The 24,265-nt window shown below is 35.7% G+C and overlaps 2 protein-coding genes and 1 long non-coding RNA gene across 5 annotated transcripts; 2 read left to right on the forward strand and 1 right to left on the reverse strand.

Moving 5' to 3' along the window:
• Window positions 1–1,692: 1,692 nt before the first annotated feature.
• On the forward strand, window positions 1,693–11,898 carry LOC147569115 (phospholipase D zeta 1-like). 3 transcript variants are annotated; one of them, XM_086655563.1, is made up of 20 exons: window positions 1,693–2,204; window positions 2,704–2,817; window positions 2,917–3,032; window positions 3,117–3,258; window positions 4,688–4,858; window positions 5,959–6,132; window positions 6,419–6,661; window positions 6,797–6,913; window positions 7,529–7,668; window positions 7,772–7,921; window positions 8,256–8,412; window positions 8,487–9,008; window positions 9,111–9,221; window positions 9,636–9,782; window positions 9,864–10,061; window positions 10,194–10,295; window positions 10,800–10,931; window positions 11,167–11,232; window positions 11,330–11,391; window positions 11,502–11,898. In XM_086655563.1, exons 1-20 carry the CDS (start codon window positions 2,028–2,030, stop codon window positions 11,752–11,754), a joined length of 3,294 nt encoding a protein of 1,097 aa, XP_086511689.1. In that variant the 5' UTR covers window positions 1,693–2,027; the 3' UTR covers window positions 11,755–11,898. The 3 variants fall into 3 exon arrangements, with proteins under 3 accessions (XP_086511689.1, XP_086511690.1, XP_086511691.1); XM_086655564.1 differs by having other exon boundaries at window positions 1,783–2,204; window positions 4,665–4,858; XM_086655565.1 differs by having other exon boundaries at window positions 1,786–2,204; window positions 3,585–4,858.
• An 83-nt stretch (window positions 11,899–11,981) lies between these two features.
• On the reverse strand, window positions 11,982–16,202 carry LOC147569116 (uncharacterized). Its single transcript, XR_015231204.1, has 8 exons — window positions 16,096–16,202; window positions 15,898–16,025; window positions 14,870–14,919; window positions 13,240–14,715; window positions 13,049–13,163; window positions 12,560–12,941; window positions 12,432–12,467; window positions 11,982–12,325 (listed from the first exon to the last, which is right to left on the reverse strand). It is a non-coding gene; the product is annotated as an uncharacterized LOC147569116 (long non-coding RNA).
• Window positions 16,203–20,470: 4,268 nt separating this feature from the next.
• On the forward strand, window positions 20,471–23,062 carry LOC147569117 (putative protein phosphatase 2C 34). The gene is made up of 6 exons (XM_086655567.1): window positions 20,471–20,652; window positions 20,958–21,207; window positions 21,500–21,808; window positions 21,899–22,016; window positions 22,103–22,326; window positions 22,700–23,062. Exons 2-6 carry the CDS (start codon window positions 20,962–20,964, stop codon window positions 22,901–22,903), a joined length of 1,101 nt encoding a protein of 366 aa, XP_086511693.1. The 5' UTR covers window positions 20,471–20,652; window positions 20,958–20,961; the 3' UTR covers window positions 22,904–23,062.
• Window positions 23,063–24,265: the final 1,203 nt, after the last annotated feature.

Consider the following 24,265-nt stretch of genomic DNA (forward strand, 5'->3'; position numbering starts at 1 on the left):
AAATTGTTGAGACAAACTAAGATTTGTTCAGAAATTTACAAAATTGTTGAGAGCAAACCAAAGATTGTTTAGAAATGTTCAAAATTGTTTTTGACGTTGATTTGGGCGGAAAATTTCATTTTGGAGGGTAAAATTGTATTTTTACCTACTGGATTTTTTCCTCATTATTATTTAGTATTGGGCCTGATTCTCTTTAACTTCCCCATTTTGGACTTTATAATTACGGGCCCTTTTTTCTAAGATTGTTTTGAGAGATCATTTGTCTTAGGTGCTGTTTGTTTTTTTTTATATGTCTGAATCTGAATTGGCTGAATCTGAATTGGCTGAACTGAATTGGCTGAATCTCAATTGGCTGAATTACTTTGTAAGTTTGATGTTTGTTTTTTAAATCTGAATTTTTATGTCTGAATCAACAGTTTTACATTTTTACCCCTATTTAATAGTTTTCATATAAAATCCTAATTTTACAAAACCCTACTCTTTCTCTCAAATAAAAAGAAAACTAAACACTAAACTTATCAATCTCTCTCTCTCTCCATTTTGTCTCTCTCTCCCTCTCCACTCTGTGAGCTTCTCTCCGGCGACATGTCTGTCCCGGCGCTCTCTCTATCTCTCCGGGTAAAGTCTACATCCCTCTCTCTTAGTTCTTCTCTCTCTCTCCTCGACAAGATCTTTATCAATCTCTATCTCTCCCCCCTCTCTCTTAACCGATGATTGGTTTGTGCTGGTGTGGTGGTGCTGACTTTTTGTTGTGGTGGTGTATTTAGTGGTGGTGGTGGTGTTCGGGTTTGGTTGTGTTTGGGTTCGGTGGTGTGAGGACTGGTGGTGGTGGTGTTCGAGTTTGGTTGTGTTTGGGTTCAATGGTGTTAGGACTGGTGGTGGTGGTGGTGTTCGGGTCTGATCTGGTGGTGGTGTTCAGATCTGGTGGTGTTAGGTCTGGTGGTGGTGTTTGGGTCTAATTTGGTGGTGGTTCTCAGATCTGGTGGTGGTGGTTCATTTCGGGTGTGGTGGTGGTGGCGGTTCACTCGGGTGTGGTGGTGGTGGTGGTTCACTCAGGTGTGGTAGTGGTGGTGGTTCAGTCGGGTGTGGTGGTGGTGGTTCAGTCGGGTTTGGTGGTGGTGGTGGTGGTGGTGGGGTTCAGTTCGGGTCTGGTGGTGGTGGGAAGAAGGATGAGTTTGGTATTTTAGATTTTAACAGGGTTATAAATGTCTTTTGCACATTTTCAGATGTTGGACACATTTTTCAGACTTGTTTTGAAGTCTGAAATGTTTGGACATTTACTCAGCCAATTCAGACATGTATTAATTTCAGTTAAAATTTCAGATTAAGCTAAAATCCAAAAACAAACATTTGAAATCAGAATTGGATCTCAATTCAGATTTCAGATCTGAAAATTTAAAAAAACAAACAGCACCTTAATCTAAATCGTCTGAATCCAAAATTCCAAATCGTCGTAGTCACTTTAAGACGATGAACTCTTTTGAACTTAATTTAATTTTAGGTCTAACTAAACTAGGATGACCCAAAATCAATTTATCACTATAAAACCTGAAATGAGACAAGTTAGGTGTCAAGTCAGATTGTGGATCTGAATTAAAACAATCACTATAAAACCTGAAATGAGACAAGTTAGGTGTCAAGTCAGATTGTGGATCTGAATTAAAACAATCACTATAAAACCTGAAATGAGACAAGTTAGGTGTCAAGTCAGATTGTGGATCTGAATTATAAGAAAAACAAGCACCCCCCACGAGTATATAAAATGTGAATCCAATCTTAACTAATACCATCTTCTTAACTTGTACCGGAATGAATAGTTTTTGAGTTCTGACATTGTACTCCGTTATTTACAGCCAAAAAAACAACACCAAAATCCTCTCTTTCTCTCTCTCTCTCTCTCTCTAATGAAAGTGGAAGACGATCAGGAGGAACTCGCAGGAAAGGGACATGCCAAATCCGTTAACATGTAGTAATAATCTCAGGATCTCAACGGATAACTCTGGATCGAAGGAGAAAGAAATTTCATCATGGAATCAGAGCAATTCGGTTCCGAAAATGGACATAGGTACTTTCAAATGCAGTCGGATGCGGCGAGGATTTTTGATGAGTTACCTAAAGCTACAGTTATATCCGTTTCTCGACCTGATGCCGCTGATTTTAGCCCTCTTCCTTTATCTTATACTGTTGAATTTCACTATAAACAGGTAACCATTCAAATTTCAATCATAAACACATGTTTTTTATTTGATCTCTTCATTTTTTTCAAATTGGAACTCACAATTCCAGATGAATGTTTTAGATTTTCCGCTTTCTAGATTGGGATTTGAGTAATTTCTGATGACGTTATGTATTTGCTCATTTTAGGTTGCTAATTTCTGTCCAACTTGCCTAATTTGGACTTAATCCAGTTTATTAATTGGCATATGTTTTAGAATTTAAAGTAGTATTAAAAGAACTGTAATAAAGGTCATGGATGCAAAATTCTGAACTTATTTTAATACCAAACAAATCATAGAAAGTTAGTTGAGGTTCGAAACTTATATTTATATTTAAAAGAAGAAGAATTGTCTGCTTTTCCATTTGGAAGTGAGAAATAAGAGTTTTGGAGTGTGCACTTGAATTTCGATAATGTTTCTCGTTTTCATTAGATTAGTATAATTTTATTTGTGTAAAGGTGAAACTAAATCATTGGGTTTCTGCTAGTTTAAATGGCGGTTACTGAAGAAAGCTACACAAGTTCTCTACTTACATATTACATTGAAAAAAAGAGCACTTATTGAAGAATTTCAAGATATTATTGAGGACAAGCAAGAACAGGTATTTTTGTCTCTTGGCCATGGTGATATTTTGAGATTAATGTATAGGATATTAGGATGACATTTTAGCTAAGTTTTTTCTGATACTTTTACCTCGAAGGTTAAAGAATGGCTCCAAAACATAGGTATAGGAGAACATACAACCGTGGTTCATGATGATGACGAAGGAGATGACGAGGCTGTCCATTTACATCACGATGAAAGCGCAAAAAATAGGTGGCTTAGAAATGGTGCTAAATTTGATTTTATACATATTAAAACTCTTTTATAATTTTGTTCTAAGGGTTAGTAACTGTGCAGAGACGTTCCGTCAATTGCTGCTTTGCCTATTATTCGCCCTTCACTAGGAAGACAGAATTCCGTGTCCGACAATGCAAAGGTTGCAATGCAAGGGTATTTGAATCACTTTCTAGGGAACTTGGACATCGTGAATTCTCGAGAGGTATGATCTCTCTCTCTGATATTTATTTCCATCAAAGTGCCATATGACACAATTTAGGTTGCAAAATGTGGGTTGGTTACGCTGTTGAGATCTTACATAAGTCTTATGCAATCATCTTTTTATAACTTAGTTCATTCTTTTGCGTGCTTGTCGTTTTTTACTTTTACTCATAAACTTCCAAATTTTGTTCATCAGTGTATTCCAATTTAGCTTCTTAAGTTTCAATTCCACAAGAAGTCTGCAACAAATATTTTTAATATATAATACAGGAAAGAATTTGTTAATTAGGTTACTTGCCTTATTCTTCATGATGGCTTCTTACACAGCTTTAATGTTCAACAAGTCACATCAATAAAGATTGGGTCCACCTTGTCCTCAGATTCAAAGCTGTACTTAGAAATATTGCTGTATATACTTCAGAAGGGTAGGTAATAGTTAAGGAAGAAAGTTAAAGTTACAAGGACTCAAAATGAACAGATAAAGGTGCCACGAGTCGGCAACCTAAAGAAAGAAAACAAGAAAATCCAACCACCAAGCAGGGCTTCCTCTCAACTGCAAAGGATTACCCGGGGAGCGACGCCACAAAAGTCAAAGCAGTTACATTGTCTCCATAAGCGCTTCCCAACTAACAGTGAAGTCATTTGTTTTAAGAAGTATTCACGATCCTTTTCTCCGCTCAATAAGGACAATGTTATTTGCTCCACAAATAGGAAGTAACTATAGTTGCATTTTGTTTGAAACTAGAAGAACAGCTGATGAAAACCAAAAAATAAATCCTTCGCAACTATGTCTATAAGAGTTTATGCTTCAAGCAGCAAGTGTCCAGCTCCAGCGCACAAGGTCCTAGAATCCCCAGAAAAAGATGTGGAGAAATAGAGGAAAGCGGAGAAATAATTACCTTTTATTGAAATTTCTTAGTTGATTTGCTTCCTGCTAATTTATAGGCTCGTCGCTGACACCTGTGGCTGTATAAAAAGAAAAAGAAAATAATTCAGAAAGAAGAAGTAAGATGGACTCATTTAGAGCTTGTTAACCTTACTTCAGGGACCTAATTGTAGTACTTGATAAGTTTTACTCTAGACTCCTAAGACCAGTATATTCAATGATAAAGTGAACATTAAAACATTACAAACTTTATGTGAAAAGTGAATTAGTTAGCAGCTTGATCTCGACAATAACCGAGTATTCTAGTAATACGAATTGGAAAAATCATCATAAATCCCCCACTTTCGGTCGTTGGAATTTCTCGGTTATGTTATGGTCAACCTTGGTAACTGTTTGCACGCGAAGGAAATTTTGTTCTTGCAATCTTGTGCACGTAACTCTTAAGTTAGTCGAAACTTATCAATGCATGCATGGATCCTACAATCTTATCCTTATTATGGGAACTCTTTGAATATCTGTAGGGATTAATGGTCTTCAACTGTAGGTTTGCAAGTTTTTGGAGGTCTCCAAGTTATCTTTTGCACCGGAATATGGGCCTAAGCTGAAAGAAGACTACGTAATGGTCAAACATCTACCGAGAATTTCAAGGGATGGTGATGATAGGAAATGTTGTTCATGTGGTTGGTTTAGCTGTTGCAATGACAACTGGCAGAAGGTAATTAACCTATTCTCACCCTTGGCATGCGGTTTTTGTAGTCTATTTGTATAACAAAGAAGTCCAAGGCTTTTACACTGTGCTTGATGGTCAAATGGACAAAGGACAATGATTCCAGATTGATTACCAATATAGAAGCTCTTGGATTTACAACTGAATTCAGAATGGACATAGCACAATAATTTCTAAACCACAAAAACTTTCAACTGAGACAACGAAAAGTAGACCGTCAGGATGGACTTCTCAACAAGTTTTCCTTACCCACAACTGGAGCAGTCTGTAACAATATGCTTCTTTCGTAGTGCTCTATATTTGTAGGAAGCAGATAGATACCTAAGCTAATTTGTTTGTATAAGAACCTTTTGATTAATTGTTTCTTTTGGGATATCAGACTGATGGTCAAATGTCACCTAAAAATGGTTTCCTGTGGCTCGCCCATTTGGCTACTGCTTAGTGTCCTTTGCTGAAGCCCTGGGTTATACTATATATTGCTGCCATGCATCTGACTGCATGAGTCATGCACGGTGATAGCCCCACGCTAATGCTAACCTTGTTAAACAAACAACCCTTCATTTATCGTTTTCTTTACGGGATACTGACACGACCTAGATCATGTCACTGTAGTTACCTTTTTTTGAAGCCTACTTCCTGCCTGTACCTTTACTATTGCTCTGTTGTTCGAGTACATTGTTGCAAACTCCTTTCATCAAACAAATTATCAGTTCGACAAGCAAAGTGAATGAGTAGGCAGGTAGCAATGGTGAAAATTTTCTAAGTGAAGAATATAATACTTAGTGAAGCTATTAGCTTTCATATTTCATGGTTGATGATTTGGTTTCATCCTTCAAAGAAGGTTCTTTCTTACAGTTAAAGTTCTTATTATGCTTATCGGAGTATTTACTGTGCAAGTTATGTTACCTGAATCATGGTACGCACTTTGACAACTGCCATATTATATCTACTGCTGAAGTCTGGATACACCTGCACATCGAAATGCAATAATAGAGTTTCATCTTAATTTAAGTTGTGACACTGTCTAGAAGATCCTCGCGATACAAGGATCACAAAAAAGTTGTGACACTGTCTGGTGCTTGTTGTAGGTGTGGGCTGTACTTAAGCCTGGTTTCCTGGCCTTGCTAGAAGATCCTCGCGATACAAAACTTTTAGATATAATTGTATTTGATATGCTGCCAGCATCTGATAGTAATGGAGAAGGCCGAGTATCTTTAGCAAAAGAAATAAAGGATCACAACCCGTTACGTCATCCGTTTGAGGTGAGTTGCTTTTGACCTTTTTCTGTATGAAGGCTCATATCGTGGTTAATTTTGTACGGGTTTTGCTAGTGACACCTTGGGTATGTTTCACATGTTGCTTCCTGTTGTCTACAAAATGGCGTTACTTGTTCCACGGATTTTAATGTATAGCCGTGGAAGGGGTTAAATGATGTAGATTGGGTTGAATAGATCTTTATTTGACAAACTGCTTTAGGTAACATATGATTACACGTGATGAAAATAGCAATGAGGTAAATTTGCTAACATTTAGATATGAAAACACAAGGTGTCTTCTGGTAGCCGTAGCATAAAGCTAAGAGTTAGAAGTAATGATAAAGTAAGAGCTTGGGTTGATGCAATTAATGATGCGGGACTAAAGCCTCCTGAGGGCTGGTGCCACCCACACCGCTTTGGATCTTTTGCTCCACCAAGGGGTTTGATTGAGGATGGAAGTCAAGCCCAATGGTTTGTAGATGGAAAAGCAGCATTTCAAGCAATTGCAGCAGCCATTAGTGAAGCAAAATCAGAGGTTAGCAATCATATATTGTCAAAATCAACTTTAGCCCAGATAGGTCATAATATACTGTCAAAAATCAACTTTAGCCCAGATAGGTCATAATATAATCATGACAACTGACATATGCTTAAATGAATTTCTATGCAGATATTCATTACTGGCTGGTGGTTATGCCCAGAATTGTATCTAGAACGTCCTTTCCATACTAATGCAGCCTCCAGACTTGACACGCTTATTGAAGCAAAAGCTAAAGAAGGGGTTCAGGTACCATTTTTGTTTATATCCATGAGTCTCTTGTATTTCTGCCATTTCTGTAGCTCATCTTTGTTACTGCCGCCTTTAATTTATTATGCATGGCCAGTTAACTTTGGCGACCTACCGATAATAAATGTCGTTCTAATGATGCATTTTGAAACATATTTTGTTTTTCAAACTCCACATATATGTGTATGATATTATGAGCTTCCAGTATTTGTACTTTGCTATTTATTTCTATGTTGTATGTTATGTGAAAGTAAAACTTCCTTCTTTGTAATGGAACTCACAATAGCTAAGTGAAATGTGAAACTCACATTTTGTAGACTAGATTCATGTTAAATCTAATGCACCTAATAAACCTATTATGAATGAGGTGAGTTTGCCATTAAATAATTTGGAATAATAGCTTTGGCTGTCTTGTGGCCTATTTCTTCTAAATATTGCTTCTGGCTCTGGTGACTTAACTAGAAAAGAGTTCACTGTTATTCATATAGAACTTGTATTTTCCTAGGTATCAGAAGTCAGAATCTTGCCACAGTTTTATTTGGAAAAAGAGAAGGTGCTGTTACCGGCAATTATCTACTTTGATTTCAGTTTGATTAAATTAATGAATACGTGCAGATTTACGTTCTCATGTACAAAGAAGTTGCTCTTGCTTTGAAAATAAACAGTGTCTACAGCAAGCAAAAACTTCTTAGCATTCATGAGAATGTCAAGGTGTTGCGTTATCCTGATCATTTCTCAAGCGGAGTCTATTTATGGTACCGCATTTATTTAAGAAATCTGCTTAAACTTCTCATCCAGATTGAGTTCAGTACCCGTGGTTGTAGCAGTTGCTGATAAATCATTCCTGGTTACATATAGGTCCCACCATGAAAAACTTGTTATTGTTGATTATCGAATTTGCTTTATTGGAGGTCTAGATCTTTGCTTTGGCCGTTATGATACATTTGAGCACAGAGTAGGTGACTGCCCTCCTCTCGTATGGCCTGGAAAGGATTACTACAACCCCAGGTAAGGTTTTGTGTGTTCTTTACCGACATTCTCACTTGATATCTAAGTAGGCAAAGTTTGAAAAAGGAAAAAGTGAAGTTGTATGGAAACACCTTGTTAGTCACACCCATCTGTTTTAAGATTTAGTGTGGACGTAACCACACCTCATTAAAATTTTGTGGTTAAAGCCAAAATCCCCCAAAGATAACTTATCTTAAGTCTGTTCTAACAACCAATGGTGGTTTTCTTTGGGAGATCGCTGTAGCTTTAGGCTATCTAGAATCATGCACGTTGGGTCATCAACTTGATATAAACTTTAATATGGCTGATTAATATGTTAATCTTGTTTTGTTAGGGAGTCTGAACCGAATTCATGGGAAGATGCTATGAAAGATCAGCTGGACCGTAGAAAGTATCCTCGCATGCCATGGCATGATGTCCATTGTGCTCTTTGGGGACCACCTTGTCGTGATATTGCAAGACATTTTGTTCAGCGATGGAACTATGCGAAGGTTGGTTTTCTCTTTATAGAACTTACTTGGTTAACATCTTCTTGATTTTAATCATTGCTTTTGCACTCTTGTAGAGAAACAAAGCTCCAAATGAGCAAGCAATTCCATTACTTATGCCTCAGCAACACATGGTTATTCCTCACTACATGGGAAGAAGCCAAGCAATGGAGGCTGAAAATGGGCAAGTGGAGGAAAATCTCATTGGCATCAGAAGGGAGGATTCTTTTTCTTCCAGATCCTCATTACAAGACATCCCATTGCTTTTACCTCAAGAGTCTGATGGACTACATGCTGTAAATGGAAACCCAAAGTTAAATGCCTCGGATCATAATCATTCGAGCAACTTCAGTCGAAATATTTCATTTTCCTTGCGGAAATCCAGAGTTCAAGCTATAGCTCCTGACTTTCAGATGAAAGGTTTCATTGATGATCTTGATTGCCTGAATCCTCGAAGGGAAACATCTCTTAGTATGGTGAGACCCACAGATGTAATCAGCTTACATAATGAGTGGTGGGAAGCACAAGAGCAGGGCAGCCAGGTTGTTTCGGCAGATGAAGCTGCGCAAGTTGGTCCCCGTATTCCATGCCGCTGTCAGGTGGGCCTACCGTATCCCTATCTTTTTTATCGCACTTGTCTATTTCCTCACAAATTTTCGCTTTTTCAATAGCCATATTTATTCAATTATTCTGTTAAACAGGTTATTAGAAGTGTTGGTCAATGGTCTGCTGGGACAAGCCAAACCGAAGAGAGTATTCATAATGCATATTGCTCTCTCATTGAGAAAGCAGAACACTTTGTATATATAGAGGTATGTTTCTAATTCAATATAGCATTAGCTACCAACACTACTAGTATATGGAGTGCGGAAGTTTTCTTATGAATCTACCTTGCAAGGGTATAAATTATAACCATGAAAGAACATCAGAAACAATATTGCACATGGGAACGCTCAGGACTATATTGGGAAGAAGAAATATCAAAAATGAAAATGATAAATCAAAAGCTGGGTCTTTTTTATTCATCCTGATGTGTAGTCCTGTTCTATTCTTGTGGTTTATTAATATCCAGCTCAGATATACATTTCATAATATACTTACTGTTTAATTTTTTTTCTATTGATTACTGTGTTAATTTGAAAACTTGATTGATTAACTTTTGAGAGGCAAATCCAACTTTCAGTAATATATTCATAAGAATTTTATCAACTATTTCTTGTTTCCAGAATCAATTCTTCATATCTGGTCTGTCAGGAGACGAAATCATACGAAATCGTGTTTTAGAAGCACTGTATAGGCGTATAATACGGGCCGCCAGAGATCAGAAGGCTTTCAGAGTTATTATTGTCATACCACTTTTGCCTGGATTTCAGGTATCAAAATGTTATTAGTTTGACTTTTATTGTCAAATAAGACAATGTGTTTACATTTTGTTTTGATCGTGAATTATAAAGGGGGGTCTGGATGATGGTGGTGCAGCGTCAGTGAGAGCCATGATGCATTGGCAATATCGAACCATTTGTAGAGGTCAACAGTCGATCATGCACAATCTCTATGATATGCTTGGTCCTAGAACACAAGATTATATTTCTTTCTATGGTCTAAGATCTTACGGACGACTTTCTGATGAGGGTCTTTTGGCTACCAATCAGGTGAAAATCCTAGCATTTATATATTTAGCTCTCAAGTCTTAACATAAATCATAGTTATTAGTGATATAATGTAGGAAACTTCGTTCTTAATCCTTATAATTTTCTAAGTAATACTTTTTTGATCATTGACAGATTTATGTGCACAGCAAGGTGATGATAGTCGATGACTGCATGGCCTTGATTGGATCAGCTAATATTAATGATAGAAGTTTGCTTGGAGCAAGAGATTCCGAGGTATCATTTCCTATGTCATGTCTTTAAGGGTTACCCAAAATTATCAAGCTACTTCATATAATGGCATTTGAGATTTTTTTTTATATTAATTATGACACATTTACTCAAAAACAATGGCTACACTTTTTCTGGTAGTACTAGGCATGATCCTCACCCTGTGGGTGCGGACAAGACAGTCGAGTATAAGAAAGTATACCTTGTAAATTTGTAACATTGGTCAATGTGGTCTTACAACCCTATATGTTATTGTCAAATACTTGTATAAAAAAAATACCAGAATTTACCCAAACCCACTTATGAGATCATATCTTACCGGTAATTTAGGTTTGTGTACCAAAACTGAGGTTCTTGACAGTTGATACCATTATTGTCCTTAGTAATTGTTATGAGAAAATTTACACCAATGTTATGAAGGTTTTGATGTTCTCCATTGTGATTTTTATGTTTATCCAACTCTTTTCCTGTATGCAAGCTTCCTTCTCAACATGGGTTTTGCTGTTTCAGATTAATGTACTAATCGAAGATAAAGAATTTGTTGAATCGTCAATGAATGGAATGCCTTGGAACGCTGGCAAGTTTGCTTTTAGTCTTCGCCTTTCCCTATGGTCCGAACACCTTGGTCTTCGTTCTGGAGAGGTTTGTACTTCTATTTTAATATTTCTTCATCCCTCCTATGCTAATAACTTCCCAATCAAAAGGAAATATTAAATATATACATATATATATGTCAACATGTTCTCTCTGGAACACCTAACTCAAACAGGCCTCCCTACTCTCTAGAGGTTGAGTGGCTTCTGACCAACATGACCAAGAGGTCATTGATATGATATAGCAAAACCGTGAATCATTATCTTACCATATGTTATTTCAGATGTTTCGAATCTATGATCCTATTGTCGACACAACGTATAAAGACATTTGGATGGAGACCGCAAAGGTATTTTTGAACTTGCAATAGCTTCTTCCCGATATATATATCTATATATGCACATTATTGTATGTAGTCCAAGTTACCTAATTTAATTATCACGCAGACGAATACAACAATATACCAAGATGTTTTTGCCTGCGTACCCAATGATCTTATACACTCCAGGTACGTTACCAATTATAAAATCTGTCTTTCTCCGCGCACATTTCGTTTTTTCTTTTATTCTCGTTAATCATTCATGGGAGCGGTTCACTAACAATCGGATTCAAATACAGATCTGCAATCAGACAAAACATGGTGCACTGGAAAGACAAACACGGCCACACGACAATCGATTTTGGTATAGCACCAGAGAAGCTAGAGTCATATAAAAATGGAGATTTTGAAGCAAAAGATCCAATGGAAAGATTAGAAAGTAGTATTAGAGGACATCTTGTTTCTTTCCCTTTAGATTTCATGTGCCAAGAAGATTTAAGACCAGTGTTCAAAGAGAGCGAGTATTATGCATCTACTCATGTTTTCCACTAAAATTTTGATCTCTTCATTAAATTATTAGCACAAGCTTATAATAATATTGTAATTTTCAATTTTCACTCTTTTATTTGTATTAATTATCGCAGATAAATTTAGAATAAAAAAAAACAAAAAAGAAATGCCTACTCATTTTACCGTTAGGCCTTTTCTAGTTCCATACTTGTAAGTAGACTAGGTATGACCCGTGCCTCCGGCACGGTTAATGATGTTGAAAAAGAATATGAAACTTCAAAACTATAATTTATAACAGGTTTATTTAAAAATTTGACCAAAAACTGTCCCGACTTGTGACATCCATTTCAAGCTGAAGCACAGAAACCTTAACCCATACTTCTTCTTGATTGACTTGCTAAATGGCGATAAAGTTGTCAGTGGAAATGATGGGTCCGAAAAAAACTGCATCAGTGCAACACTGGTGTGAAAAACTACCTGCTTCTCTAAAACTGTCAGTGAACCCCCATTAGATAAGCCAGAATTACTTCATGATCTCACATAAGTTGCATCGTGTAGAATGTTCAATAACTTGTGCAAACCCTCCTCGGATTCAAAAGAATCAACAATCGTCCTGAAAATAAAAGCAGCAAAAAAAAAAATAAAGCATCATTTTTCCTTTCTAGGTCTTGCTTGCACTCAATAAGCAGAAGTGCTAACTCAACAACTTGGTAAACAACCTCAGAAGGAAATGAACAAACACGTTCCATGACCCCCTGCAAGTGAAGTCATAACTTAAGAACCCTGAGGGAAACAATATAACCCTGATAATAAGAGTGAACTATCAACTTGAACACCAAACTCTTACATGAAAATAATCGATAGTCAAGATGACGGACAAAAAAAGGAATGACCAGATCTTGGCACTGCAAGAAGTTTGTGAACACCACCACGATCAACAAAAAGTGCTGCAAATTTTCGATGAGCATTTAATGAACGAATAAACTTCAGCACATCAGGCAGAGGCATCATAACTTTTGACACATCTTTTTCCATGGAACACTGTTGTAGTATTGCAAGGCAGACGTCTACCACCTTCTCATGAAGCAATGACCTTAGAACTTCAACATATTCCCCAAGCCTCTCAAGGCAACGAATGCAGTACTTTTCTCTTAGCTGGGCAAGGCAGTATTTGTCCAAAATAGAGTATCCTTCCAACTCTTCATCTGGTTCTGGTTCTGGTTCTGGCTCTATAGTCCTTGAAATCATTAGTAGAGCATAATTGGAAAGCAAAAGACATATGAGACTGGAATGTATGTTAGCTTTACCTTGAGACTGGAATGTATGTTAGCTTTACCTTGAGACTTCGGTTGCATTAGCAACATCAATAACAGTTTATGCAGCTTCAGCGCTAGATTAAAATGCATCCCCTTCATCATTTGTGCTTTTGAACATGCATCTCAATAGAACACCTACAAGTTCAGTTGAAGAAAATTAAGAATAGCACTTTAAATACGGAAGGAGTAACCATGAATATGAGTGGTGCACCTCTAAAGCAGCAGTCTTGACGAGTTCCGCAGCAGCGTCACCAGCTGCTCTGATGGCTTCTACATGTGCATTTCCTACCCTTGCTTCAGCTTTTGAAACTTTGGTTGCTGTCTTTACAAGATCAGAAATATCAAATGTGCCAACTTTAAATTCCTGGTAGCAATCGACCTGAAGTTTATTAATAACTTCTTTGAGCTCCCTTTCCTGCTTGTAGGCGATGTCATACTATCGCTTTAATTCCTCTTGAGCTTCTGTTTAAGCTTTGTGTAATGCAGATTTTAGATATGATACAACCTTTCCTCGTTCTTCCGTTCCCCGTTTCTGTTCTTTTTCCAACCGTTTCTCAAATTCAGATATAGTTGCCTTTTGACTACAAAACAGTGAGTTATTTGTTTCTTACATCTTCCAACCCAGGAACTTGGGGTCCAGTGTCGGGCGATGCCATAAAATTAGTGATTTGAAAAAACTGTTGGAATTGAGAGTTGTAGTTTAGGGGTTACATAATTGTAGTACTATCAAAGATTGTACTTCCCATTCATATTTCTAGTCGAAAGATGGAGTCACTGAAATTTATCGAAAGTTACAGTAGGAAAAGACATAAAAAATGAAATCTCTATAATTGTAGTCTAAAGGTTACATAATTGTAATACTATCATAAATTGTACTTCCCATTCGTATTTCTAGTCAAAAGATGGAGTCACGAAAATTTATCAAAAGTTACTGTAAAAAAAAACATCAAAAGTGAAATGATACATAAATTAAGGATTTTTAGTGGGCCTACTGTACCTGTAAAAAGTCAATGTGCCTGAAATTTACTACGTTATAAATGAATCGTCGGGAAGATATCTAGAGGATTTCTTATCACATAAAAAAAATTGAGAACGCTTCGTCAAATCGAACAGAAGAACAAAGTTAAACAAACACACATACTGACAAAGTTAGAAGAAATACACTAATGATGGGACTATATACCAATGAGAGTGCAAACACGCGAGTGACAAAGTTAGAAGAAAAAATGCAGATAAGATAAAAAAAAATCGTGAAGGCGAAATGAGTGGAAGTATATGAGGTGTTTAGATTGGGAGACTTTTGTTGGCAGAAATTTCATTCGAGGAGATATGACCTCTGTTGAGCCATTTACAAAACTTCAAAGAGTGACACATTAAAGTACAGGAAGGATTAGATGCATATGATCGACATGTACAGGTTTTTACGAGAAAACGACATAGTAAAAGAATAAAAAGGGACAAATACCACTCGAAATTTTCTTAAGTAGTTCATGTCGCCCGAGTCAATGAAATTTTCAGAGTAGTTCATTCTCAACCTTCATCATAGAATAGAAGCAGTAGATGATTATATCAAGAAACCACTACAACGCTTTTCCCTTTCTGATTTCATAAACAGTGGGAAATTCTCAATAGAAGCCAATATCGAAGGACTAATCTGCCTATAATGTTTTTGAAGGTTAATGGCCCCCTGAAATTAAACATGTTCGACAATCAGATCTCAATTTTCAATCTCGATATAACTCTAAGAACTGGATATCTAGGCCTTTTTTATGAGAGCATCTAAGCAGACAATGTACTGAAACTTCTAAGACATTTAGAGTTTTGAGGTTTTTGAACTTTACCAAGTATGAGAATCAAAGTTCTTTTGGTTGTCGCTATCCCTTTGTTACAACTGCACAAACAAATGAAAATCGTCAATGGCTAGCAAAGTAATGAATGCAAGATAAGAGGTTCAAGCTTTTATAGAGCTCTAAAACAATCGATGAGGAACCCGAGACGAAAAAGGGAAAACAGAATACCAGGATTTCCATTTCATAACAATGTGACTCTAAAATGAACTCCTCATCTTGAATGACTCCATTGTGTAGATGAAAATAAGTTGGTATAGTTCCATGAAATCAAATTCTAAAAATACTCGAGTTTTTCCCGAGGTTCATTAATTCTAACTTGTGCTTAAAATATATGGGGAAATAAGAAAGAAAAAGTACGGGTTTTTTCTCTCAATAATTTCCAGTAACTCATAATGAGATAAAAGAAAGAGAATACTTGCCCAAACCCCAAATGTATCCAACCAAGTGTTGCATAGAGAGATGAAAGGTTTTAATTTGCATACATGTTGTGTGTAGTTGGATTTATAATTGTATTCACTTCGCACGCTTCGTCCATATTTAAGTATGAAGTTCGAAATCACATAAATATTCAAGGTCTGACTAAAATATGCAGAAACCTATAATATAAATAAACCCCATGAGTAAGTTCCTTGGCAACCCAATATCTAGTAATACCAAAAAATGAAAAGCAAGTACATAATGAAAGTTGTTATGACACCATCAAGCTTCTGTTCATTAAGATAGATACTCAAGAAACTCTAAACAAAATTAGTGTACCATTTATCAAGTAACATCATCTGACAATGAAATTTATAAAGAATTATGAGAATTGAAGCCTATGAGCAAACAAACAACATTTAGAGAGAGAATTAAAGGAAGAAACAGAGTGAAAGATGTGAATTCAGATTTATCCAGGGGTCTTTCCAATAAGTATTCCAGAAATATTCAAAATCTATTTGCTGAAAATAAGAAGTGTACAAACCTGAGGTAATGAAACTCAATCAATTGAAAGAGAAATAGAAGAGAAAAGAATCTTTCACCAGAATCTTGATCTTGATAATGTTGAGCCTATCTGACTTATTTCTATTCATCTTTGCATGATTCCTCGCAGCCATCTAGATATACAAGTAAATCAATCGTTGATCTGGATGGATACTACCTAATCCAACTGAGAAAAATATCAATAAAGAATCCGAACCAATCAGATAACCATTACCATCACATAACCATTACCATACCTCAATGATTCCAAACCCAAAACATCTCATATCACATTTTTGTCGAGCGGAGATGGCGAGTATTTGATGTCTCCGACTGTTGCATACCTCAATGATTCCATGTTCTTCAATAGAGAAACAAAACAAACCATTACAATAACCAATTGTGCTCCTTACGTAAGTACTTCTGATATTTTTACATAATTTTTGGAGAGTGTGTTTCTTAATGGAGAGTGTGACATAATTTTATGTATTTATCCAAGTAGAAGAAGCTATCATCGACAGTGGAAGCAAAACAGAGGTCCCGAGGAAGAGATATACTTAATATGATCCTGTTATAATTGGGAAAATGTTTTTTTGTGAGAAACGTAAAGATGAGAAGTTGGATTGTTTAGAGAATAATGAAGGAAGTGGGAAGTGGATGGTTTAGAGAATGCTGAAGAAAGTGGTTTGGGGTGTCTTGATCACGGTGAATGAGACTGAGCCAGAGCTTACAAACACAACTCAATCTAATCAGAATTTCACTGGTAGTCTTGACAGAAAATTCAAAATTTGCTCCTTACCCTCCATCACTTTCTCTAATCAGAACTTTCACTGTCTTCTTCCTTTTTTTAAAAGAAATTGAATATTACCCTCCATCAATTTTCTATTCTCAGGTTGCATATTAATTTAAGGTATTTCTATTAGACATTTCATCAAACACATATATGGTAACATCAAAAACATAAAGAATGCAACCAATGAATGAATCATTAAGGTATTTCTATTAGACATTTCATCAAACACATATATGGTAACATCAAAAACATAAAGAATGCAACCAATGAATGAATCATTCTTGCCACTAAATAAATTTCCACAAAGAAGATGAAGTTTAACAGATATGAGAGAACAAAAGATGATGTAATAAATTTCTACAATGAAGAGGAAGTTTAACCGAGATTGAGAGAACAAAAGATGAAATAATACTAACCTCTCACGTTTAGTGAGGGAGGAGATGTGTCTGGTGAAGTAAGAAGATACATCCGTTTAGAGAATAGGAAAAGAACGTGGCTATAGGCACCGAGAGGCAGACTTAATAGATTTTATTGAATCGGACGGTGGATGAGAGTGCTGATGTGGGACGGACGATCGGATTTATCCAGGGTTTGTCCCAGTCAGCACCCATCCACCTGTTTTATTATATAGATATTTTTCTCTGAAACCTGAATTGGTCTTGCATATCAATTTTTTTTTGGAAAGGGTAGTAAGATATGAAGTCTCTCAAGTGAAAACATGTAAATGATTATTTTGTTAAATTCTTTTTTTGGATTTTTTTATCGAGAGATGCTATATGTACAACTAAAAGTCTTGAAATGGTGTCCAGATCCTATGTGGCAGTCTTATGAATAAGGAGTAGCATTAAACACTATAATCTCAATTCTCATCTCAAACACTACCATCTAGATCTGGACACATTTTCCTTTTCCAGACTTTTAATTGTACATTTATCATTTCTCTTTTTTATCTATCTAATTGATTTCAATCTTAAAACAAACTTTTGGCTCAGTTAATTTTCAACTACAAATATATCTGTAGTTGACTAGTTGAGAGAAGAAGTTTAGTTTCAACTGCAAAATATATCTCTAATTGGAAAGGATAGTAAGGTCTGAATTGTTCGTAATATATCTGCAACAGTAAATGATTTGCCGTTCAACTCTAGTCCAGATATGCTAAGAAAATAGGGGTCCGGCAGTAATTCCTTGTGATCTTTATATCATACTACTGTACAAAAAATAGGGAGATTTTATAGGCAATGCCCAAACTTGTTATAGGTAATCTCGCTAAAGGCAAGTCCAAATTTAGTTAGAGGCAATGTATGGGTAGGAGGCAATGCCTCAATCACGGTTTGACCTAACAGCGTAATAGAAATGCTAGGTCAATCATTAAGTCAAAGTCTTTTGACTTAACCCCTCCCTAAATTTAGAGAAAGGAAATCGTTCTACACTGTTCGTTGATTTCTTTTTCTTTTTCTTGTTCTTCAAATCTCTCTCTCAAAGTCGGCCATACTTTACCCGCGTTCACTAAAACTCTCTTCTCCATCCCTCTCTCCCATTTTCTCTGTCCATAAACTCTAGAATTTGGGAGATAGAATTTTTGTATAATCTTGATTCCAAAACTAAATTTCTCTGTGTGGGGCTGCTTGGAGTCTTAATTGAAGCGTTTCTACCGGCCATTGTAGTATATAGTTGAGGCAATCATCGGTTTCAACTCTAGTAGTTTGGTAGCCTTCTTTGGAGTTCAAATAGGTCCTCCTAGACCGGTAAGCCAGTTGCACATCGGTACAACGTAATCGATTTAAAGATGCTATCAAAAATTAAGTTCCTGTTGTCGAATCGGTGGGCTCGTACCGATAGAGGAAGTGGTAATCGGTGTGCCCACACCGGCGGAGGCAGTGCAAATCGGTACAACCTCACCGATTTCAATAACAGAAAGCATGCATGTCGAAATCGGTCTGGTCACATCGTGCTATACACATGAAATCGGTCGAACCAGACCGATTTTGAGATCGACGTCAATTTTTTTAATCAATGTTGAAGTTTACTCCTTCAAACACGAATTACAGAATTAGAGATACTCACATACCTCTTTAGAACTAGAATCTTGCCAAGAAATCGTTTTGTTGTAGTCTTTTGAGGTTTCCCCAATGTTTTTGGATTTTTCTTCATCCATGGTGGTTTTTAACAAATATGGTACTTCTTGCACTTAGAGTTTGAGGACGAACACAATGGACTACTACACATAATCGGTGTGGTCAACGTGTTTGAAAGTCGCCGGCGACCAGTGACTTTGATATTTCCGGTGAGATGAAGCTTGCGTTTAGGGATTCGGGTTGGACATCTAGGGTTGAATTTAGTTTCTCGTTTGAAGAGAGAGAAAAAGAAAGAAAACTTGGGTGAAGATAACCCACAAACTTAGTTATCTAGGGCTTTGCCTTTAAACAAACATGGTCATATAGAAATGACCTAGTCATACTTGTAAAATACATTGTCTTTAACAAGTTTGGACATTGCTATAAAATTTCCCTAAACAAATATGAACTTGTATCATATAAAAATGCACAAAGGCATCATCCTTTTTTTTTTGTTGAACTAGGACAAAGGCATCATCCTTGTTCAACAAAAAAGGAAACTGTTTTGAAATTGCAAGTTGCAAGCTACGTCTTTCTCCCGTGAATATTGCACGCCATTCACATTTTTATTAGTTTATTTAAGTCTTCTCTCAAATATTCTTATATTCTTTAAACTCAGTTTTATTATTTAAATATAAGTATATATATATATATATATATATATATATAATAAAATGTATTAATATAACTCAATTATTACAAAATATCTCATAGAGCTGGAAGATCATAAAAATTAGGGACCTTCTAAAATTACAGGTTACCCATGTCTGAGTCCCAAGCTCACAATATTGAATGTGAGAAAATCTTTATTTGGTGAAATAGCGAGCTCATTGACATTCTTTTAGAACGCATTTAATTATTAATTAACTGACCCACTCACAAACCATATACGAACAACCATATACAAACAACCTCCTTCATCAAAAAAAAAATATACAAACAACCTAAACAATGACGACTAAATTATATTATAGCCATAACTATTCCCATGATTGTAAAATAAACTTAATAAGGAAAAATGTGCATGTACCTTGTCATCTACAATTATTGTGTGTGCGAAATTAAATATCATCCATCACTGAAGAATTTCTTTCCTCAAGAAAATTCACCAAATTGCATAGAAAGATAAAAAGTCTTCTAGTGTAATTAATCTATCCAAATTTTTATCAATCGTTACTACATTGAGAAATCAGATCCTTTGTTCGGATGGTTCTTGTTGCTTGTTAAGGCACATATTCTATGAACATAATACTTGATAAACTTAAAAATATCTAGCATTGGATATCGATTTTTCAAAATAATGCGTCATGTTCTCATATGGTAGGAGCCTAGGATAGGTTGTCGGTCAACATCATCGACAATGTTATCCTTGTTTTTGTCTCCCCTCTCTAACCTACAAAACTAAAACGTGACTATCCAAAGTCTCATAGACCTAATCACATAATATACTTTTATATAGACATTGAAAAAAAATTCCCTACTTTACACGAGGGTGGATATAACAAAACAAACTCAACATTCAAAGGAGGTAACCCTAATTTTTTAATAGTTCCCCAAACTCTTATTTTATCTAAAAATCCAGATCAGCAATTGTACTCTCTTTTTTATTTTACCCAAAAACACCCTTTAATCTTTCCCCATAAAACAAAAAAAAGGGTATAGTGGTAATTTGGTCATGAGAAAGAGAAACAAGTTGATAGTATAGATTACTAGATTCCCTCCTACAAAGTTTACTTTTTTAATCATCTTGTTTGGTATCAGTATTCAGTACTAAAAGCCTTAAACAAAGTTATGAAGATTGAGAATCAAGCTCTTTTTAATATAAAAGGGAAATGAAGAGTAAGAGATCTGAAGTGCTTCATCTTCAATAATTTAAAATTTTGTTAGAAAGGAAGCAAATTTCAGAGGTACCCATCAACTTCTAACTCTGTAAAATTTCAGATTTTTGCAAATTACTTCTTCAAGTTTCTGATTTTATTCTTTACATTTTGATTCAAAGACTTTCCTGTAATGGGTATCTGTTAAAGTTCAAATTCTTGAAGATCTATGAGTAAATGAACTGAAAACACAAATCTAGTAGTTCAAATTCATATAAGATTGAATACATTCAGTATTTCTTTTCTTACCCATTTTGCTTCTGTGAATGGTTCAGTTTCAACTTTAGATATTTGAAATTTGGTTTAAGATTTAATGGTAACATTTGAATTTGCAGAGAAATGGGGAAGTTTTCATCTTTGTTCAAGGAATTGTCTGGGTCATTTTCACTTAAAAGAGGGAAGAAGAAGCTTGTAATTGATGTTAGTAAGGAAGTTTGTAAAGGTATGATCAAAGAAGGTAAAAAGAATGAACTGCTTTTAAGTTCTCCAGGTAGTGTTAATGGAAAAAATTCAAGTAATTGTGCTTCAATTTACTCTAAGAGAGGCAATAAAGGAGTTAATCAAGATTGTTTCCTTGTTTGGGAGGTAAGAGAAGTTGGTTTTCTACTGTCATTTTGCTTTTCGATAAGCTTCTCTATATGTAGTTTTAGATGATTTCAAGCTCAAATATCATGACTTAAGGTCGAGTTAATATGTTGTAGATTTTCACGGGATATGGTAGAATGCTCTCACGTAGTTGTATGATTGTATTATGTGAATATCTATGTCGGTTAGCTAGAGCTCAGAATGTCACACTTCGAGGTCGAGTTTGTTAAGTCATTTTTTTTTTTCGGATTACAAATTTAACGTTTTGGTTTCACTTTGGGTGTTTTGATAGGAATTTGGATGTCAAGAAGACATGATATTTTGTGGAGTGTTTGATGGGCATGGTTCATGGGGTCACTACGTTGCGAAACAAATTAGAGATTCGATGCCATTGGCTTTGCTATTTAATTGGCAAGAGACTCTTGCTTTAGCTTCTGTCGATCCAAAGTTTGAATTGGGTTTGGATGAAAAGCTTCAACAGTTTAACATATGGAAGCATTCCTACTTAAAAACTTGTGCTACTATAGACCATGAGCTAAAACGTCTTCGTGGAATCGATTCGTTCAATAGTGGTACCACTGCTTCAACAGTTGTTAGACAGGTAATTGGTAGTTCTTATTCTAATGATCTAATTTTCATATATTGAACGGCGATAAGCCATTCTGAGCTTCTCTGCAAATTACGTTTTTAGGGTGACATGCTTTTCGTATCGAACGTCGGGGATTCTCGTGTTGTTTTAGCAACAACTTCTGATGATGGTACTCTTGTTCCCGTTCAACTTACTACCGATTTTAAGCCAAACTTACCACGTAAGTTTTTCAGTCATTTTCTTATTTCACTTTCTTTATGTGTCTCCGTTCTTTGGATCTTTAAATTATGTTCATGGTGTTCTCAGAGGAGGAGGAACGAATAACACAGTGCAATGGACGGGTATTTTCCTTAGGCGATGAGCCAGGTGTATATAGAGTATGGTTACCGGCTGAAGACACTCCCGGGTTGGCAATGTCAAGAGCCTTTGGAGATTTCTGTGTTAAAGATTTTGGTGTTATTTCTACCCCTGAAGTCACACAAAGAAGTATAAGCAATAAAGATCAGTTTGTTATACTTGCAACAGATGGGGTATGTATTCCCATACAAATACATCCTTTTAGTGTTTTATGCTTGGTTTTAGGGTTTTTAGCCCTTACAAAGAGGGAATTTTGAAACCATATATGTCGGTTTTCATATATCACAACCCAATCCTAGCAGCTACTAATGTTCCACTACTTTTGCCGTCCAAGCCCGACCTCTATGGGCGAAGGGGTTTTATCTCGGATGAGTAATCCACACGCCCTCTGACCACTTACTAAGTTTGAGCTTGCATCTACAGCATAGGCTCCAAAATGCTCCCCAAGCAACGTGGGACTATTGAAACGTTACAACGTGCTCTTCTTTCACAGTATAAAAGATTGAATTGAGATTATTATGTATTGAAGCATGATTTTTTTTTCAGGTATGGGATGTCATCTCTAACAAAGAAGCAGTGGAGATTGTATCTTCAACACCCCAAAGAGTAAAAGCGGCTAATCGACTTGTTGAATGCGCGACTCGGGCATGGAAATGCAAAAGAAAAGGCATTGCTATGGATGATATTTCAGCTATTTGTCTCTTCTTTCATTCTTCTTCCCCACCTTCTCAAAAGATTGTCTCTGTCTAGGATTTTGCTTGCTTTCCTTTTCCTAAATCAAATGTAAATTTTGTTCTTTTCATCATCTAAAAGAGTTTAGAATCTAGTAAAAATGCAGAGAGTTCTTGAACTGGGAGTGCTTAGGAAATTGCCATTCCGATCTTATAAAAGATATACATTTTTGGAAAACAGAAGTACGCAAATGACTTGAACACTTTTCCTTATGCTAATAATGCTTTGTGGCCATTTTCGGCGACCCATTTGTAGTTCATTTTTGGGGCATTTTGCATATACTTTTACCCATGAGAGGATTATTATAAAACCCAACATTAGGGGATATCATGAAGTTAGGCCCAAAACTGAATAATATTGTGAAAAAATCCAGTTTGTAAAAATACAATTTTACCCTTCAAAATGAAATTTTCCACCCAAATCAGCGTCAAAAAACATTTTTGAACATTTCTGGACAAATCTTGGTTTTCTCACGACAATTTTGTAAATTTCTGAATAAATCTTAGTCTGTCTCAACAATTTTGTAAATTTCTGAACAAATTTGTTTTTGCTCAGACATTATTTTGCCAAAATATTTTGCATTTTTTTCTTTTGCATTTCACATTCACAAACTGACACCAACATTTTGACTAAAGTATTTTTTGATTTGTCTTGTGAAAAATAAATGGTTTCCGCATTTTTTATTTTGCTTTCGACAGAAATATTTAGAGTAAAGCATTTTTTGATTTGTCCTTTGCAAAAATTAAAATGGTATGCATATTATCCTTTGTATTAGACAAATCCATTAACGAACAAATATTATTTTGACTAATGCATTATATATGTTGTTGAGAACATAATTATATATGTGTCAACATTTTATAATAAGTCGGGACATTATATAACACAATGATATATGTTGTCAACATATAAGAGTAAAAATGGAATTATGAAAAAAATATGTTGTCTTGTTAAAAACATAATTACATATACATTTTGAAAAATGTTCAAAAAATGAGTTTTTTTTGCATTATTATTATTTTTGAGAGTTTTTTTTTTTTTATATATTAGGGTCTAGATTTTGGGGTTTTCACTCATTCTTTCGGGATTTTATCTTAAACTATTGGTTTGTGCGTTGATAAACTACATTGGAAGTGAGGTAAAGGCACAAGTAGAAATATTAGCCTACATACTAAAACACTGTACAAAGTGGTGAATATATCAAAAAGGTTATTGCAAATGCACCCTAACTTGGCGGGGTTGAGAAAGAATGGGCCATATTGATAGTACAAGTTGGCTTCTAGAGCGAACTTCATCAACGAAAACCTTAGTTGTTTCGCTTTTGTTTGGGCCGAAAATGACTAGCAACTGACTGATATCGAAGAACCTTCAACTGTATTT

This window comes from Eschscholzia californica, unplaced genomic scaffold (genome assembly GCF_041429995.1).
Source record: "Eschscholzia californica isolate CP2 unplaced genomic scaffold, dmEscCali1.0.p SCAF_1, whole genome shotgun sequence".
In the NCBI taxonomy this organism is placed as follows: Eukaryota; Viridiplantae; Streptophyta; class Magnoliopsida; order Ranunculales; family Papaveraceae; genus Eschscholzia; species Eschscholzia californica.